Consider the following 18,133-nt stretch of genomic DNA (forward strand, 5'->3'; position numbering starts at 1 on the left):
TGTTGTGTGTGTGTGTGTGTGTGTGTGTGTTTGTGTGTGCATGTTTCACACACACCCTCAGCAGCTGAGCCCTGACACCGCTCCACACCCTCTGCAAGTAACTGGGATCACTTGCACATTCCCAGAATGACCAGCGTCTGACCGATCTGGACAGCTGCCCTGCCCGTCTGCCTCTCATAGCACAGATCCCTGGCATTTCTGGCTTAGCTGGTGGCTGTGACACACCTGCGGGGCGGCTGCTGGGGGTTTTAAAATAGCAGCGTCTCTGTGGTAGAAGGAGGCATAATACAAAAGGGGAGCTGAGGGTCACACAGTGCTCATTTCTGTAAAGCCTTAGACACAAGAGAGGTCAGCCACAAGGTGGTATAACATGAATTCAGCTCTGTGGAGAAGGGACTTCTGGGTAGCGCGGGTTATGAAAACTTGGGTACTTGTATGGCTATATTGCCTGCTGTTGATCTATAGATACTAAAATGTGACTTTTGTTTGGATACATTTGCAGGAATAACAAGTCCTTTTGTAATTTGAGAATCCTTACAGGATAATTCATGAAAACAAATCAACAAATCATGAAAACACCAATAAGTGTTGCCTGTGTCACCAAAGCCTGGTATATCTTTATTCCTCCATTGCTGTCCTGAAAGTATTAAAAAATGCATCAATGAGCCGGACTGTTGCACTGAGTGACATGTTCCCTCCTTACTATGAAAACGGGCGCTGTAGTTTATTTTGGGTCACATCCCCGCTGCTGTAAATACTCACAAGAGACACACAAGTGTGTATTAATCCTCCACTGAAAATAGTCCCCCAACGAAAACACATATTACTCCTGTTTGAGTAACTTTTTTACCCAACTGTTTCAGATAATTACTGAGCTTTTTTAAAAAATGAAATTATATTTGTGAGCTATTTTGAAAATGTGCTTTTCAGTCGGAGCCATTTGGCCGAGGAATGAGAAGCAGACACGATCAGGGACTGACATGTTGTTTTTATATGTTTGTTTATGACAATAACAAAGACATACTGTAGAAGATCACCAGCTTTATTTTCCGAGATTTCATGGTACGTGTCCAAAGAGGCCCTTTTTGATGTGAGGGCTTGCTAGCATTGGACGCTTGACAAACACAGGCTACGCCCTTGCAAACACTCCCTGGCTGACGGACGCCACTTGTGGGCTGTTCTGACATAACCAATGCTATAGCAGCATCTATGCCTCTTTAACTGTGGTTTTCAAACGACCAAATGCTTCTTGAACCACTGCAGTTCTGCCACCAGGGCATAGCTTGAAGCCTGGCAAGTTGGATGACGTGATCTCGCGGATCCAGCTGCCTCGCCAGGTGAAATGGTTCTGGATAAAATCTAACTTCAGCACTATTTCCTATACATGTCAGTGCCTTGATGTAACGAGATGGCCATTTACAGAATGCAAATACCCTGAATGGCGACGATTAAAAAGTCATTACTAGTATGAAAAATGGATGAATGAATGAATTAAGGATTACAAGTTAGAATCAAGAACTGTCCGATCCGTCAGCTGTTAGCACTCGATGCTATGCACACATTTCCGTCTACGCCAGAAAAGCATTTTGGTTCGATGTCCGGTCAGGCCAAACTGTTTAAAGTCGTTTTTAAAGGCAGACCGTTTATCGGCTAGTGCTCTCACCACTTTCCTTGCTGTCTCTTTTCTGTCTCTTTAAGTGATCAAGGCTTCTGTGTGGGTGTTGGTGATATTGTGTTGGAGTGCTGCTGCTGCTGCACTGATGTTTCTGTAATGCAATCAGTGTTTCCTGTCAGAGAGAGAGAGAGGGAGAGAGAGAGTGGTACAGAGAGGGAGGGAAGTGAAGAGAGAGAGGCAGGAGTTGAGAGAAGCTCTGAATGACACCCACTGCTGATTTACAGCTTGTGAACTCAGAAATATGCACCCAGCATGCCTTCAAAGCTCACACATTACATGCTGGATCTCTAACCATTTACACTGCTCCTTACATAAAAACTAGAAAAAAGGCTGTTTGCTTTAAGATTGGATGTTGGCTTGCTGGCACAAGAAAAACCACAACTGTGCCATACACTTTACATCCAGTGATGTCACGACTGTGTGGGAGCGCTGTGTGGACGGGAGGGAGTCGTGTGGGCACGTGGACGTATTGAAACATATTGTATGCATGGATGGGGCGAGAGAATTCACTCTGAGCTGAACCGAAGGCTGCCTGAGCCCATGTGCCGCCTGAGAGTGGAGGCATAGCATCATCACGGCAGCGGTGAGGAGAGAGTGAGAAGGGAAGAAGGAGAGGGAGGGAGGGAGGGAGGGAGGGAGGAAGAGAGGGAGGGAGGGAGCACAAGAGGGATCTGGAAAGGAGGACAGAGAGCCAAGAGACAGAGAAGAGGAGAGACGTGGAGTGCCAAGCTCCTCTGTCGGCTCCAGGGCTGCGTGTTGTTGTTGTTGTTGTTGTCGTTTGGGGGTCAAGATGAGCAGCCCGTGCCTGCTGCGTGCGGCCCCTATAAGCCAGCCCCGGCTCAGAGAGGTCAAGATCAGCCTGAAGGCCAGCAGCAGGGAGACCGCAGCCATCCGGAGCAGCAGTGGAGGGACCAAGGAGGCTGCGAGCCGCACCTATGCCCTAGCAGAAAAAGAGGCCCCTGTTCGGGTAGGCATGAGCAGCAGCAGCCGGAGCAAGAGCACCCCGGCGGTCCACCGGGCCCAGAGACCCGAAAGCAGGAAGTCGGCGAGGGGAAGCAGCAGCAGCGGGAAGCAGCAGGAGCCCGAACACCACCCGGAGAGGAACGGCACCGTCCTGCACATCCCGCTCTCCGTGGCGCCCACGGGACTCTCCCCCTTCTCCTCGTCCTCTTCATCGTCCTCCTCCTGCACCCCCAGACGTCAGCGACCCTCTCACCCTCACCCTCATCCGCCCCCTGCCCTCCTCTCCTCCTCCTCTTCCTCCTCAGCGAAAAGTATGAAGCGGGCGCGCTGGCTGAGTTACAGCACCTCCAACATCTGTTTCAACTCCATCCTGGATGGACGCTTCAGGCAGTTGCAAGGTACAGGGGTCCTGATGGGAGAGCTGCGTGTGTTTGTGCACCTGTGTGTGTCTCTGAGAGGGAGTTTGTCAATCCTCACCCGCCGGCCCGGCCTCACAGATGAGAGAGATAACACTTTTCCAATCACGCCCCTCCCTTCCCTCAACTTGTGTTTGTGTTCAGGCCAGGACGGCAGCGCAGGGAGGTTGGGCTGTGATGTGAGCAAGTGTGAGGTTAGCTCGTCATCCTGATGCAAGAACTGGGAAAAAAGTCTGAGCTTTTACAGCCGTGGCCCTTTTTATTAAAACGTATATGGTAGTAATTTATTTATTTTCAGGAAGCTGTGGCTGTGCCCCAATTGTTCACTGACTTGTCTTTGAATAATTCATAGGCCAACTCCTAAAAAGGTTGTGATGTTTTTTCCCTCCAAAGCCATTCATTGCCAGGTAGTGATACGTGCTTGCACCCTTATGTTCTCCTTTTTCTTAAAAATAACAAATATATTCATAATTTTTCATCCTCACCTTTTCTCCATGCGGCCCTTAGCCTTCACAAAACTATTCCGAAGAACAAAGTATTCCCTCGTTTTGATCCTAACCTCCTTTTCTTTCCTGAACAACTGCGTCGGCGGTGTTAAAAAATAATCATTTTCTCTGGCGGTTTAACTTTTCCCTGCCTGTGTTATTAAGGTTTTAAGAGCAGGGTTTGCCGTCACTGTGGATTTTTGTTAGCTTGCACTATGCTATCCAACTCCCCGATGACAGGAGTGCATTAGCGAGAGGAAGAAAATGGAGGAGACGATGCAGGAACAGAGAGGGAAACATGCTTTTTTTTTTTTTTCTGCCCCTGCTTGATTTCAAGTATCGACGGATTCTGAAGAGCCAGCTGATACGTGAAGCGGCAAACTTTTGAAGAGAGGCTGCTCGGAGACAAGTGTATCGATCCACCCACTGCATGTCATGAAATGTTATTAACTTTTTATTCAGCCGTTATCAGGGAGATCTGGTCACTGGAATCAAGCCGGACAGAACAGCAATAACATAAAAACACAAGGAATAAATAGATAAAGAGAGGGCGAAACAAGCTGCTTTGCATTTATTGATTTCAGCCATTCATCCATTTTCTTATGTCTTTCTTAGGATTGGACTCATTGGTGTTTCTGCTGCTGTTTTCTTCTTCTTGTCTAGTTTTTTTTTCGTGACACATTGACCTTTAACCTTTTAGTTTTACTCAGCTCTGTCTGCACACCTTCCACTTTAAGTCTTTCGGCCTTTAATCTTCTCCTTGTACTGTTTAAAATTACAGTCTCGCCCGTGAGTTTGACCCTCAAGTTATTGTGAATATGAGCTCTGTCAGCCTTTGTCAACCTTTGCGGTTTTTGTGCTCCATTGCACTCTCGTGGCATTGTTGGACTAACGATAGACTGTTTAAAGAGAGTAGAAATATTCGATGCAAATACCGGTACGATCAGTTTTGAGTATGACTTAAGTACAAAACCACGTGTAAGCAGCTGTTATAAAACCTTTCTTTGATGTAGTGTATTGCAGTTGGCACACATATGCGTCCAAGCCCGCGGTGAACTTTGCTTGTGTAACGACGACACACCCCCAAGCTGCTTTTGTTTGGCTCTGTTTGTTCACCCACTGAATAATGCGTGTTGCCTTCCTTCAGTCTCTACCAGCTGTAATTTCATCTTCCAAAAAGTTTGATTTTCTGTTTTGGTTCATGGCTATTCTTGAGTAAAGTTAAAGTACAAATTTAATAATATTTTTGTAAAGGAGGCCCCTGGTGCATACATAACCCACAATTCAACTTGACCAGCGATTAATTCTGTTGCTGATGGCAGCTAATGTAGTTTTGAGCTGCTAGCTTCGAGCAGAGATGTCCCACTCATTTTTTACTGTACACCCGCAGATTTTTTTCCATTTTCAAACTCAAGTGTTGTCACTTAAGACACGTTACGCAGATTCCTCTGGAGCCAGAAAAGGCTGTAAACAACTTTTTCTTTCGTATTTGCAGTCGTACTCCCCGAGACCTTTGTGGAGGTCCCCTTATCCCCCTGTTTTGCTTTTTACAGCATCAAGAAATATTTAGCAAAAGCTCAGACAATTCAGCTCACACCGCAACCCAATTGCAATAATAATTATTGCCGATATGCTGTAAATTAATGAATATTTAGGTTTGATTCTCAATTTCATCTTGTGACCACGCTGTTGTCAAAAAACACTTGGTTAGGGTTTGGAATAGATCATGTTTTGTCTTAAGATATCTGTTTTGGTCGCCACAAACACAGCTGGAAATTGTCCCATGGTCTACATAATAATATCCAGCGGTGTGACGCTTACAAATGTTGAAACGCAGCCTAACTCCACTACCATCCCCTCCAACCTCTGATATGAAAGTTAGGTCGTAAACGTGCAATATGTTGTAGAAATGTCAATATGGTACGTAGCCTGTGACCCAACATTTTATCAGCCGACTGCACTGTAGGCCTAAAACACGTCTTGAGGAGATGTGTAAACAAAGCCAACAGTGGAGTTGTTTCATCCTCCCACCCGGACAGAACCGTTTACAATGACATGGTGTCATGGCTGCAGGGACAGGTAGCACTGGCTGTGCCATGACTCAGGCAGGTATCAAAGCACTGTAGGACCACCGGGTCACATCCAGTAAGAGCTGACTGTGGGAAAAGACAGATCAGGCTCTATACAGGGAAAAGCCATCAGCATGAATAAGTCATGGGGCTTTCAAAGGGTGGATGAGAGATTACAGAGTAAAAGCATGTGAAACAGAGGAATGTTTAGTAAGTCTTGTACTGATGCGTATGCAGGGAGTTGGTCAAAGCAGTGACAAGACGCCGCTGCTGCAGTCCAGTCAGTCAGTCAGTGTGGAAAAACTGTGTCACAAAGTGATAGAAGTTGGATGCTGTCATGTGACTGCTGCACTTACGGTATGACAATGACAGCTTCTGTTGCAGCACCATTAAGTCCAACCTAACATTAAACATACTGTTAAATTGAGGTCAGCCCATCAGATGAACTGTTACAGCTACTTTCCTATTTATGAAGTGTAGCTACATGTCTCAAAAAGCCAAGCCTCTCTTTCAGCCACACCTGCTTGTACACCAACTTTGATACAAAACTGTTAAAGGGACAGTTCACCCAAAAATGAAACAACCATTGTTATACTTTTTATCCGTCTAGATTGTTTTGGTCGTAGAGATTATAAATGGAACTAGATGGCACTGAACAGTAATGTCTCTTTCCAAAAATCATGACCCAGTTACTCAAGAGGATCCACAGACCCTGTTGTGGGCAGTTTCTATTTTTCTGTTTTCTGTCTCTTTGCAGTAGGAAGCATGCATCTATCAATTTTAAGATGAAATTGTGGCTCAAATCAACCCAAGCATGCATCCATCACGCATAAAAGCAAACACTTCTCATGAAATCTGGTTGTTATTGTTGGAGTGTGATGTTTTGAAATCGTATTGTTGTTGTCAGGGTTTCTGATGTTGTTGTACAGTGATGATGTATTTTCTTGTAACTTGTTTTTGAGGTGTTGTCTCTGTCTCCTGCCCAGCGACCACAGATGTAAAGTAGCTTATACTTTGGTGCTGAGCCGTACCACGGTTACCACTGTCCCTGTCAAATAAACACCAATGAACGAGAGGCTGGCGAAAGCACGGGATGTAAACATGAGGCTGATTGCGTCCTTCTCGGCTGAGATGTACTTGAGCTAGCTTAGTTCGCTAGCCTCTCGTCCACGAGTAATTGCATGCTTCCTTCTGCATGTTGATCCTAAGAAAAAATAGTTCCTACATCAAAGTCTGTGGATTATCTTGAGTATGATTTCTGGAAAGAGACGTGACTGTTAAGTTTTTAAAATGTATTTTTTGGCCCTTTGAGCTCCACAAACCGAGTGCCATCTAGTTCCACTATATTCAAGAGAAGGAAGACATCTGTAGGGCCGATATATAAATATACAGATACTTATATAAACAAATACTTTAATAGTTTTATCACAAATACAGTATTTGTGGCCACTGCCCAGTGAAAGTCATACTTTGAGAGTGAATAAAATCGTATATCTTAGTGTATTTTATATCATAGTGACCATGTAAATTCAATCTCTGCTGGAATGTTGGAGTTAAACAGTTAGTTTTCCAGTGATCGCTGCTGGCTGTGTTGTTCAGCAGCGAGCGTACTCGTTGTCATATTGAGCTTGTTGAACTACTCATCCGGAGTCGGCTCAGAAGGATGCATGCGAGCAACAATCCTCCTTCCTCCTCCTTCTCCTCCTCCCCCTCTGTTGTCCAATGCTTCCGAAATGGCCAGGAGCATCGATGTGCACCGCGTCCCCTCTCAAGGTCTCCTGATGTGAGGTGATACGGGATAACCAAGCTTTAATTGTCCCCCTACTGCCTCCGATGTGTAATCCTCTGGAGGAGGCCGCCCAAATAGTTCAGAAGGGTTTTACTGCGCACGGGGATGCTTTTATAACAGATAATGACGCAACAGCTTGTGACGAATCCACGCTGACACTCCTGTTGGAGCTTTGAGTTATTTGCACGTCTTTAATTGGCATTACTTTTTCATGGCGTGGTTGTCCGTGTGGATGTGTCGGAGCAGTGCGTGCCGTTGTTCTGCTGAGGGGAGCAGAATGAGGCATGATTTATTTACTGTACTGTGCTGCTCCATGTGTTTTACATACAATAACCCCTGGTTTCTTCTCTTTGATGACGCCGAGAATGAGGCCGGAGCTTTGTTGATGCTTTCTGGGTCATTTTTCAGCAGTAGGGGAGATACTGTAGGTAACGTATCTTGTTCCAGTTTCCTGGCCGGGTCTCTGTAGATTAAACCTGAATACCTGCGTCTCAGTCACTCTCCCCGCTTTTCTCCTTCCTGGTTTACCTTTGCTCCAGTCTCTCTGTCTCCTCCTGCGTCCCACTCTCTTTCATCATCTCCTTTTTAACCTTTAACTCGATATCTTTAACTTCTCCTCTCTACCACTCTTTCCTTTCTTTTCCTTCTTCTTCTGTTGCTGCTCTTTAGCTGCTCCGTGCTTGTTCTCCACAGCCTCTGGGTCTGAATCATTTATTACACGAGTCATTAAGGATGCAGTCCTTTGCACTCCGTAGTTTGCAGTCATCTTCGGGTTCAGGAACAAACAGGACGACCCGTACGAGGCGGCCCGAGGGGGCGTCACGTGTCCGCGAGGAGAAAGTGCCTCATCACTAGTGGGTGACCTGATAAACTTTAAGAAGCTGTGCATGCGTGTCTACAATACGCGTGAGTGCGCGTACCTGCTGGGACTTTATTTTAATCCTTTATTTGTTTTAATCCTCGTTTAAGCAGACGCTCTCAAGTACAACGTTCAGATGTTCCAATGAGCTCATTTGATTTGTATGCAGCATCGTATCTGAACCTACTTTTGCCAAGTTCAGTGTGAACAGGAGGTGCAACTGATGTCAAATGGTTCTGTGGGCTGATTTGTGAGCACTGTATCTACATTCAACCACAGGGAAGACAAGAGTTGGTAGTTATGGCTAGAATTTGAGTTTAACTGTAACTGTAAGCATCCCTGATCAGGGTCAGAGTAAGAGAGAGGTGTGTTTTCTATGCTTGATAAATGCAGATACAACCCCCAGGTACAAGCACACGCCCACGCCGACTCCCCCGTTCACATTCCCCGTGAAGTGTGTGCACAAACAAAACAAGCAGCGTATAGAACATTGGGTCATGCAGACGTACGGTCGCATCAAAATTAGTTTTGTTTTTCGCTGCTGAGTAGGAGGCACATCTGCCGTGCGCTCAGACATGATTTTTAAGTGTGAGCGTGAGCCCGGCACGATGTGTCACCACGTGGGCAGCGCTCATCCTCCCGAAAACATCTCCGAGTCTGATGCCCTCGCTCTCTGCATCTCTCCACCACCGTCACGCCTGAGTTTTGAAATTGCACTCGAGTAATGTCGGCGTGTATACTGTACGCATGCTTTTGACTATGCAGAGACCTTGTTTGTGTTTTTTCATGCAGCAGCACGTCTTCAGCTGCTCTGCAAGGAGGATGAGGAGACCTAGCTTAAGTAAAGCTTTTCCTTAGGGGAGTGTCGTTTCGTGATGGTTTCTCGTAATCATGTCAAGCAAGTCACTTGGTTCATAGCAAAAGCAGGCTTGACCAATAGTGACCCCTCCTGTTGTGGTAACTCACAGCTTCATAACCTCCAGAGAAACCAAACCCAACAACCCGGCTAACGGTGCCCACATTCTCACCCACAACCCGCCCACACATATCTGAGTTGAACAACCACACAAACAAATTGAACAGAGCCAAACATCTGGAGATTTTCTCGGGGTAAGATGCCAAATATTGCTGGATAAGCATTGATGATCGAGTTATCGGCATCCTGCAAATTATCAGATATTTATGCCCAATAGTTTATGTGTAGTAGCCAGGTCCATGACGTGTGCATGAGGTTAGCGGGTGAATGTTTACAGTATACATGTTGCAGGCGTCACTAAGATTTAAATGTCTTTAATTGATGAAACCAAGAATGTGATTCCACTTTTCTTCTGGCAGCTCAGTACATAGGTCCACCTCCCATGAACTTTTAAAATTAAAGTAGGCTGTAAATAAATAGATAAATTAAGTCAATTCTTACCCTTGTTCCTGATAAGAGTCTTTTAATATCGAGTCAATCAAATTAAATCCGAGACTCGTTGTTGTTTGTTCCCTCCTTCAAATCACGCCTACACTGCATACAGAGGCCACAGTGATAGTTCATTAATAAACAGTAACACTGGTAAATCAGAACAGCAGAATAGCTCTTCTTTAAACAGGACTTGCATCTGATGTTTCCTTTGATGGTTTCCCATGATCTAGTTTGTATGTTGTGCTGTTGTATTTCATATAATATCTGTGCAGACGAGTGTCGGTGTGCACCTGCTAAATACTTCAGTTAAGGTGCAGTTTTTGAAGCAACACCAGCGCCTGATAGCTCGGGGTTACCTGCAAAATATCAGTCTCCTATGCACAGAAGGTGGGACGGGGGGCCTTTTACAAGTCCGTGCCCGGGGGCCCGCTGCCTCGTCGTTGGTCCACGATCATGTAGATCATATTTCTTTGAGGCAGAGCTGATGCGAAGTTAGAAATTCTGTTATTGGAGTGAGTTGGATTAAATTAGTGGAGCCGAAAACAATCATTTCTGAGTGCATGTTTGCTGCAGACGGAGCTGACATCAATAAGTATGTCCAGGCAGCTTAACTCTGCGCTGAGGCTTAATAAGATTTCCTCCATCCATCTGAAGTGCCCTTGAGCAGGACAGTTAATCTCCAGCAGCTCCAGCGGTGCTGTTCTGTAGATGTGGAGTTACTTCCTCCCTCACAGAGCTCATGTTCTTCCTTTACTTTGTGCTCCCACCAGATGAGCGTGAGGCGGTCCAGAAGAAGACCTTTACTAAATGGGTCAACTCGATCCTGTCCCGGGTCGGCTGTCGCATCTCTGACCTCTACCTGGACCTGCGGGACGGACGCATGCTCATCAAACTGCTGGAGGTGCTGTCGGGCGAACGGCTGGTGAGAAGTCAAACCTGACATTTTTATGTTTTGCTCTCCTCTTTACATTCAGTCCGGTATCCCTCTCTGTCTCCTGTGGTCCCGCCTGCCTTTATAACCTTCTGTGTTTTGACTCTTTCTTTTGTTCCTGACTGCAGCCAAAACCCACTAAAGGCCGAATGCGTATCCACTGTTTGGAGAATGTGGACAAGGCTCTGCAGTTCCTCAAAGAGCAGAGGGTCCACCTGGAGAACATGGGGTCCCACGACATCGTCGACGGCAACCATCGCCTCATCCTCGGCCTCATCTGGACCATCATCCTTCGCTTCCAGGTAAACTAAGACACCAGAGAGACACCTGAGAGCTCATATTCTTCTTCTTTAGCTACTGATTTTGAGTCTGATTCAACCCTTTTGTTATATAGAATATCAGCATGATCACTACTCACAGTAAGTTAATAATAGTAAATAGATCAATAGTCAATAAAAGCCAGTTAGGGATAATCTTTGAAATAAAACAAACAATGTAAATCTCATTATATTTGGATGCTCTAGACTGCAAAATCCAGCTTTTGTGTCCAGATAGGTCGTTAATTAGCTGGAAAATGTTTCAGAGTGAGTTGATGTATGCTATTAAAATTAAACTACCATCAACTAATCAGAGTACATTATTACTCATTTTAGTCCTACTTGGCAGAGTATGTATGCAGCACAGACAAACAGCTTCAGCCGGCAGCCTTGGGATGTTTTTCTCTCTTTCCTCGAATGTGATGCCTTCAGGTTCCAGCCGTTATTATCTGCTGTTAGAAGCACATCCAGAACATCAGAACGTGTCTGTTTGACTCTTTTATCTTCTTGTAGGGGGCATATATTTATTTTTAATTTGACAGCAACACTGTTATTTTTAGACATGTTAGTTCAAACAATATGGCCTCCTGCATTATTCAGACTTTTCAAAGGAGGGAGAGAGAGAGAGAGAGAGAGAAAGAAACAGGAAAGAAAGGAGTTGACTTGGTCCTGTCTGTATCTTTTCAGTCTGCATAAACCAAGGAGAACCAAAGCTGGCTAAATTTAGCCCTCTCTCAGGGCCTGTCTCTCAGATCACATCACTGCTCTAATTACTGGCCCACTGTGTGGGAAAATAAGAACTTCAATAATTACCAGCCCTCCTTCTAGCAACTGGACCACAGGTTTAGATTTGTGCAAATCCACTCGGATGATAATATTGATGAACTATCACTTTAGATTAGTTTCGTTTTACACTAATTCCTAATTTTGCTGCCAGCTATGATGTATTATGTATTTCAAAGGGGTATTCGTGCCACTTTGCCAGAAATGTTCCTTATTAATAACATGTCATTATCAGATAGCTTTTTGTTCTTTGTCTCTGCTGTGAGTCGTTCTCGTTTGATTGCGAACCTCACAGTCATTAGTTAAGTTTCATTATTTACCATCCAGCTGTGCTTGTTGTTCTTCACCAGATCCAGGATATTATTGTGGAAACGGGCCAGGCGGACCAGAAGGAGACGCGCTCCGCCAAGGACGCTCTTCTTCTGTGGTGTCAGATGAAAACTGCAGGGTAAGTGGGATGTGTGACCTTTGGCATCACCAAGCTGTTGTAAACATCCTCTGGGAATTCAGATAATAATCCAATCATCTGCACAGCTGTAAATCTTGTAGTGGTGAAAAATATATTTTGCCTTTCGTGTGTCATTCAAAGCTCACCTTTTAAAAACTGCTTTTAATATTTTATTTTATGTCTAGAGCTTATATAGTTTGGACTTTCTTGGTTCTTGTTTACAATCTTATTTATTTTGTTATGTTAAGAATCTTTGACTAATATTTATATGTTAAATATAAAAGGAAAAAACTGTATATTTCTCAAAATGTCAAAGTATTTTAGGGATTTAGAGGTGCTTGAAGGCAAATTTTGTTACAGAGCCTGGCTAGCTGTTTCCATCTGTCTTTAAGCTAAACTAAGTTTACCAGCCACCAGCAGAAGCTGCAAATTTGATAAGCTAACTTAAGCTAACAGGCTCCTGGCTGGCCTGTTTACCATACAGACATGAAAATGGTATCAATTTACTATTCGTACTCTTGTCAAGAACATGAATCAGCAGATTTCCCTTTAATGTAGGCTAATCCTGTCATAACTGTAAATTTCATACCTCAAGATTTATGAATCGATCGTCAGCGTATAACAAAATGCTACTCTTCTGGGAAAACACTTCATCTGCTCAGGCGTGAACTTAAAGAAATATGCGGTTCGTAATACACGTGTTGACGAGCAGATCCCAGACATTGATTTAAAACAGGAGCTCCTCAGTCAATGACGTCCCCTGGCTGCTGTGTTGCAGGTATCCCAATGTCAACATCAGTAACTTCACCACCAGCTGGAAAGACGGCATGGCCTTCAACGCTCTCATACACAAACACCGGTAAGGAGAGATGAATGGCCAAAACCACTCTCACCAGCTTTGAAATGTAAACGCACATAAAAACCCATCTGCTCAGTGTCTCTCTTCCTCATTCTCTTTCGCCGTCTCATTGTCACCTCTCTCTTTGGCTTTCTTACTCGCCCCGTCTTCCTCTCTCAGGCCGGATCTGGTGGAATTTAACAGCCTGAAGAGGTCCAACCCGACCCACAACCTCCAGAGCGCCTTTAACGTAGCGGAGCAGAAGCTTGGCGTGACCAAACTGTTAGACCCAGAAGGCGAGTGACTGATGGAGGCTGTGCCTTCATGTAGAAATAAATGTTTATGAGCTTTAAGCCTGGTGGAAAAAAAGACCTCGGGCCCAGAGACGTCTCTGGCTTGGCTGTGACTGACTTGTGTGTTTTGTTTCGTAGATGTGTTCACAGAGAACCCAGATGAGAAGTCCATCATCACATACGTCGTGGCATTTTACCACTACTTCTCGAAGATGAAGCAGCTCGCCGTGGAGGGCAAGAGAGTCGGAAAGGTGAGACGGAAAGATGGCGCACACAAACAGCATGTACTCATGTCTTAAGTGTCCTGAGCTTCTTTAACCGTCTTTGACCTCCTTCTTCAGGTTCTGGATCACGCTATCGAGACAGAGAAGATGATTGATAAGTACGAGACGCTGGCTTCAGACCTGCTGACGTGGATCGAGCAGACCATCATCGTGCTGAACAACCGGAAACTCGCCAACTCTCTGACTGGTGTTCAGCAGCAGCTTCAGGCCTTCAACACCTACCGCACCGTAGAGAAGCCGCCCAAGTGAGTTGAGCCAAGACACCCTCCCATTACATTGCACTCTACTTCTGTATTCATACTAATCTGTTGTCTTTATCCTGTAGTGTTTTTAATCTTTAAGAGGTAAAGACACGACTCACTTTAAAAATTATTCATATTCAGCAAAAAATAGTTAAAGTGTCAGAGTTACAATAACAAAAAAACAGGAATACAGACTAAATTAGATTTTACAGAATAAATTAAATAAACAAAACACCATTAATTTGCAACTCAACACTACTCAGAAAAGTTTCTGTAATCGTTTATTTTTAATGCAGTAAATTTACATCTCGACTCGTGTTTGTTTCCTGTCAGGTTCCAGGAGAAGGGAAACCTCGAGGTGCTGCTGTTCACCATCCAGAGTCGTATGAGGGCCAACAACCAGAGAGTCTACACGCCTAAAGAGGGAGCCCTGGTCGCAGATATCAACAGGGTGAGAAAGAGAGCCATTCATCATTAATAATCAATTAATCTGCTAATTATATAATTGATAAATCATTTGGTCTATAAAATGTCAATAACAATAACAACAATAAACTAATGGATTACTGGACTAATATTTAAAAAGTAGATGCTTTCAGCTCAGCTAGATGAGCAAAATTCTGTAGTTGACCTCTAAAGTCTTTGTGGACGGGATCTAGCAAAGAAATGAAAAGTATCATACTTCCACTGCACTGCACAAAAAAAACTACCATCCCTCATGATCCGTCTCATCATCTGTGTGCAGGCCTGGGAGCGTCTGGAGAGGGCGGAGCACGAGCGGGAGCGCGTCCTGAGAGACGAGCTGATCAGACAGGAGAAGCTTGAACAGATGGCGAGAAGATTCGACAGGAAGGCTGCCATGAGGGAGACCTGGCTGCAGGAGAACCAGAGACTAGTGGCTCAGGTAAAACACTATGGAAGTAACGTGTCTTGTAAAGTAAAATTTCTTGTGCCCCTCCACTGATCCACCCTCTGCTCTCCTCCCCTCAGGACAACTTTGGTTACGACCTGCCAGCGGTGGAGGCAGCGAAGAAGAAGCACGACGCCATCGAGACGGACATCGCCGCGTACGAGGAACGTGTTCAGGCCTTGGTGGACATCTCGAAGGAGCTGGAGTCTGAGCGATACCACGACGCCAAACGGATCGACGTGCGGAAAGACAACGTCCTGCGCCTGTGGGACTACCTGCAGGAGCTGCTGAAGGCCCGTAGGGCGCGTCTGGACAAGAACCTGACCCTGCAGAGGATCTTCCAGGAGATGCTGTACATCATCAGCTGGACGGATGACATGAAGGTACAGCACAGGAGGCCACGTTCATCGGCTAATGACATTTATTCTGTACACACTAAACTGATCGCCTCCTCTCTTTAGGCCCGTCTTCTGTCTCCTGACATTGGGAAACACTTGCTGGAAGTGGAAGACCTGTTACAGAAACATGCTCTGTTAGAGAACGACATCGCTCTGCAGGCAGAGAGGGTTCAGAACGCCAGTGCTGCTGCTCTCAAGTTCGCCAATGGAGACAGTAAGTGGAGGGCGGTGTTTTTAGCTCTGATTAATTGTATTTCTTAGTAATCCTGAGAAGAATTAAGCAAGTAGAGAAACTGAAATGAGTGCACTTATATTTTGATGTGTTGTGCTTCCCCCAGCCTACAAGCCATGTGATCCCCAGGTGATCCGCGACAGGGTGCAGCACCTGGACTTGTGCTACCAGGAGGTCTGTGCCCTGGCGGAGCAGCAAAGGGCTCGCTTGGAGCAGTCCCGCCTCTTCTGGAACTTCATGTGGGAGGTGGCGGAGCTGGAGAGCTGGATAAGAGAGAAGGAGCACATCTTCTCCTCTCTGGATTACGGCAAGGACCTGACGAGCGTGCTGGTGCTCCAGAGCAAACACAGCGCCTTCGAGGACGAGCTCGGAGCCCGCCGCGCCAACCTCGAGCCGCTCCTGGCTGAAGGAGAAAAGATGATCCAGGCCAAGCACTTTGGCTCGCCCAAGGTTCAAGAGTGCATGGACAACATCCGGAGGCAGTGGCAGCAGCTGGAGGAGCTGGCTGCGTTCAGGAAACAGAACCTCCAGGACACCCAGAGGTTCTTCCAGTTTCAGGGAGACGCTGATGACCTCAAGGCCTGGCTGCTGGACGCCAAGAGGCAGATGAGCAGCGATGACGTGGGCCACGACGAGTACACCACGCAGAGGCTGCTGAAAAAGCACAACAACCTGAAGAACGAAGCGATCAAGAACGGAGCCACCATAGATGCGCTGTCCAAACAGGCCAACGCGCTGCCAGAGGAGCTGCAAAACACCCCTGATATCCAAAGACGTCTGAAAGACATCAAGGACCTGTACATGGAGCTCATGTCTCTGGCTGACCTGAGACAGAAGAAGCTGGATGACGCGATGGCCCTGTACACCATCTTCAGTGAGACGGACGCCTGTGAGCTCTGGATGGGCCAGAAGGAGACGTGGTTGGTGGGTTTGGAGGTGCCGGAGAAGCTGGAGGACCTGGAAGTAGTACAGAATAGGTACACAGAAAAAAAAAATGCTATTATGCAGTCATGAATTGTTTTGTAGCCTAGATTTAATATAATAATTCGCAAAAACCTTGAAAAATGTTCTGTTTCCACATGTTTATGCATCATGCACACTGTCCTGTTTTCATTTTCTTGCTTTCAGGTTGAGCATTTTAGCACAAGATATGGCAAATATGCAGTCGAGAGTCGATGACGTCAACAAAGCTGTGAAACAGCTTGAGGACAGCAGACACCCTCGCACCAAAGAGGTCAAGGAATGTCAGACGCGACTGAATAAGAGGTGCTTGGAATATATTATCTATTTCTTATATGTGCCACGAATTTTAATGTTTGTTTGTGCATCAGCATTTCTCATTAATCATTCAGCGTTATACCTGAAAGAAATCACCAAAAAGATTCAAATATTAATGCTCCTCTCTTTTCCTGAGGTACATTAAAAGCTTTAATTCACAGGTCTATAATTTCCTAATAACTTCCAAGAAGTTTCCTGAAAAGAAGTAATTTAGCAGTTATTATAGGTAGAATGGAAACTTGTGTACACTTCCAATTATTTTGAATTAATTGCTTGCAAGCTCTTCTAGTCAGTGCACAGCAGGTCAGCTGGACAGGCAGACACAAAGTGAAATGTGTCTACAGGGAAGCAGACAATTGAACACATGTTGAGAATAAAGCTTCCAATTTATGAATAATACTTAAATTGAATATATTTACTTAAGTTTATAGCAAATGAACCAGGAAAATATATTTTTTCCTATAATTAGTGTATGACTTTACATGATTCTTTCCAGTCAGGACTTTAGAAAGCTCGTGGTATGAAACATTCCCCTAAGATGACGTTAAAGTGACTCAAACACTTAATAAATAATTCTCTTTCAGGTGGGAGGCCTTTAAGGCCATGGTAGAGGACAAGAAGAAGAAAGTGGATTCTGCCGTCAGCCTGAACAATTACGGGCTGGAGTGTGACGAGACAGATTTCTGGATCAGAGACAAAACGAGGGTGATCGAGTCCACACAGGACCTCGGCAATGACCTGGCAGCTGTCATGACCATCCAGAGGAAGCTGTTCGGCATGGAGAGAGATTTGGCCGCCATCGACACCAAGCTTACCTTCCTGAGGAAGGAGGCCGACCAGCTGGCTGAGGACCATCCAGAGAGTGCCGATGACATCTTGGCCCGCAGAAGAGAGCTGGACGACGCCTGGGACACGCTAAAGAAGACCCTGAAAGACAGAGAGGACTCTTTAGGTGAGGTCAGCAAGTTACAGACCTTCCTTCAAGACATGGATGACTTCCAGTCCTGGCTGTTTAAGACCCAGAAGGCTGTGGCGTCAGAGGAAGTGCCCGCCACGCTGCCGGAGGCCGAGGAGCAGCTCAGCCTTCACGATGCTGTAAGGGAAGACATAAACAACCACGAGGAGGACTATCACCGCGTGAGGGACACCGGTGTCCAGGTCACCCAGGGTCAGGAGGACGATCCTCAGTACCAGCAGCTGGAGCAGAGGCTGAAGGGGCTCGACCGTGGGTGGTACGAGCTGCAGAAGATGTGGGACAGCCGCAAGAGCTTCCTGGACCAGGGTCTGGGCTTCCAGCAGTTCATGAGGGACGGCAAGGCTGTGGCGGCCATCCTCAACAACCAGGTACTAAACTGTTGGAATATGGAAAATTTAGATCATAACTTGTTTGTCTTTAAGAGAAAGAGTCATCAGCTTCCTTAATGATGGGGTTAGTGATGCTACAGGTGTTTAAAAGAATGTGGTATGGAAGAATGCAGCGTGGTCAGTTACCACAGCCCGTATTTGTCAGCTGGC

General features: G+C 45.6%; 1 protein-coding gene across 2 annotated transcripts in view; it reads left to right on the top strand.

Moving 5' to 3' along the window:
• sptb (spectrin, beta, erythrocytic) overlaps positions 1–18,133 on the top strand; it is a 45,070-nt gene that overhangs the window by 6,323 nt on the left and 20,614 nt on the right. Inside the window, exons 1-15 of one of the 2 annotated variants that reach the window (XM_084382203.1) lie at positions 2,438–3,036; positions 10,435–10,586; positions 10,724–10,897; positions 12,046–12,143; positions 12,922–13,002; positions 13,162–13,277; positions 13,413–13,525; positions 13,616–13,803; positions 14,134–14,251; positions 14,546–14,704; positions 14,791–15,093; positions 15,172–15,322; positions 15,447–16,317; positions 16,469–16,606; positions 17,203–17,962. In XM_084382203.1, the coding sequence (XP_084238329.1) occupies positions 2,466–3,036; positions 10,435–10,586; positions 10,724–10,897; positions 12,046–12,143; positions 12,922–13,002; positions 13,162–13,277; positions 13,413–13,525; positions 13,616–13,803; positions 14,134–14,251; positions 14,546–14,704; positions 14,791–15,093; positions 15,172–15,322; positions 15,447–16,317; positions 16,469–16,606; positions 17,203–17,962 (3,993 nt within the window). In that variant the 5' untranslated portion in view covers positions 2,438–2,465. Of the gene's footprint in view, positions 1–2,437; positions 3,037–10,434; positions 10,587–10,723; positions 10,898–12,045; positions 12,144–12,921; positions 13,003–13,161; positions 13,278–13,412; positions 13,526–13,615; positions 13,804–14,133; positions 14,252–14,545; positions 14,705–14,790; positions 15,094–15,171; positions 15,323–15,446; positions 16,318–16,468; positions 16,607–17,202; positions 17,963–18,133 lie in introns of those variants that run through there. The other variant, XM_084382204.1, reaches the window with a different exon arrangement.

Source organism: Pagrus pagrus (assembly GCF_965226575.1).
Source record: "Pagrus pagrus genome assembly, chromosome: 18".
Taxonomy (NCBI): domain Eukaryota; kingdom Metazoa; phylum Chordata; class Actinopteri; order Spariformes; family Sparidae; genus Pagrus; species Pagrus pagrus.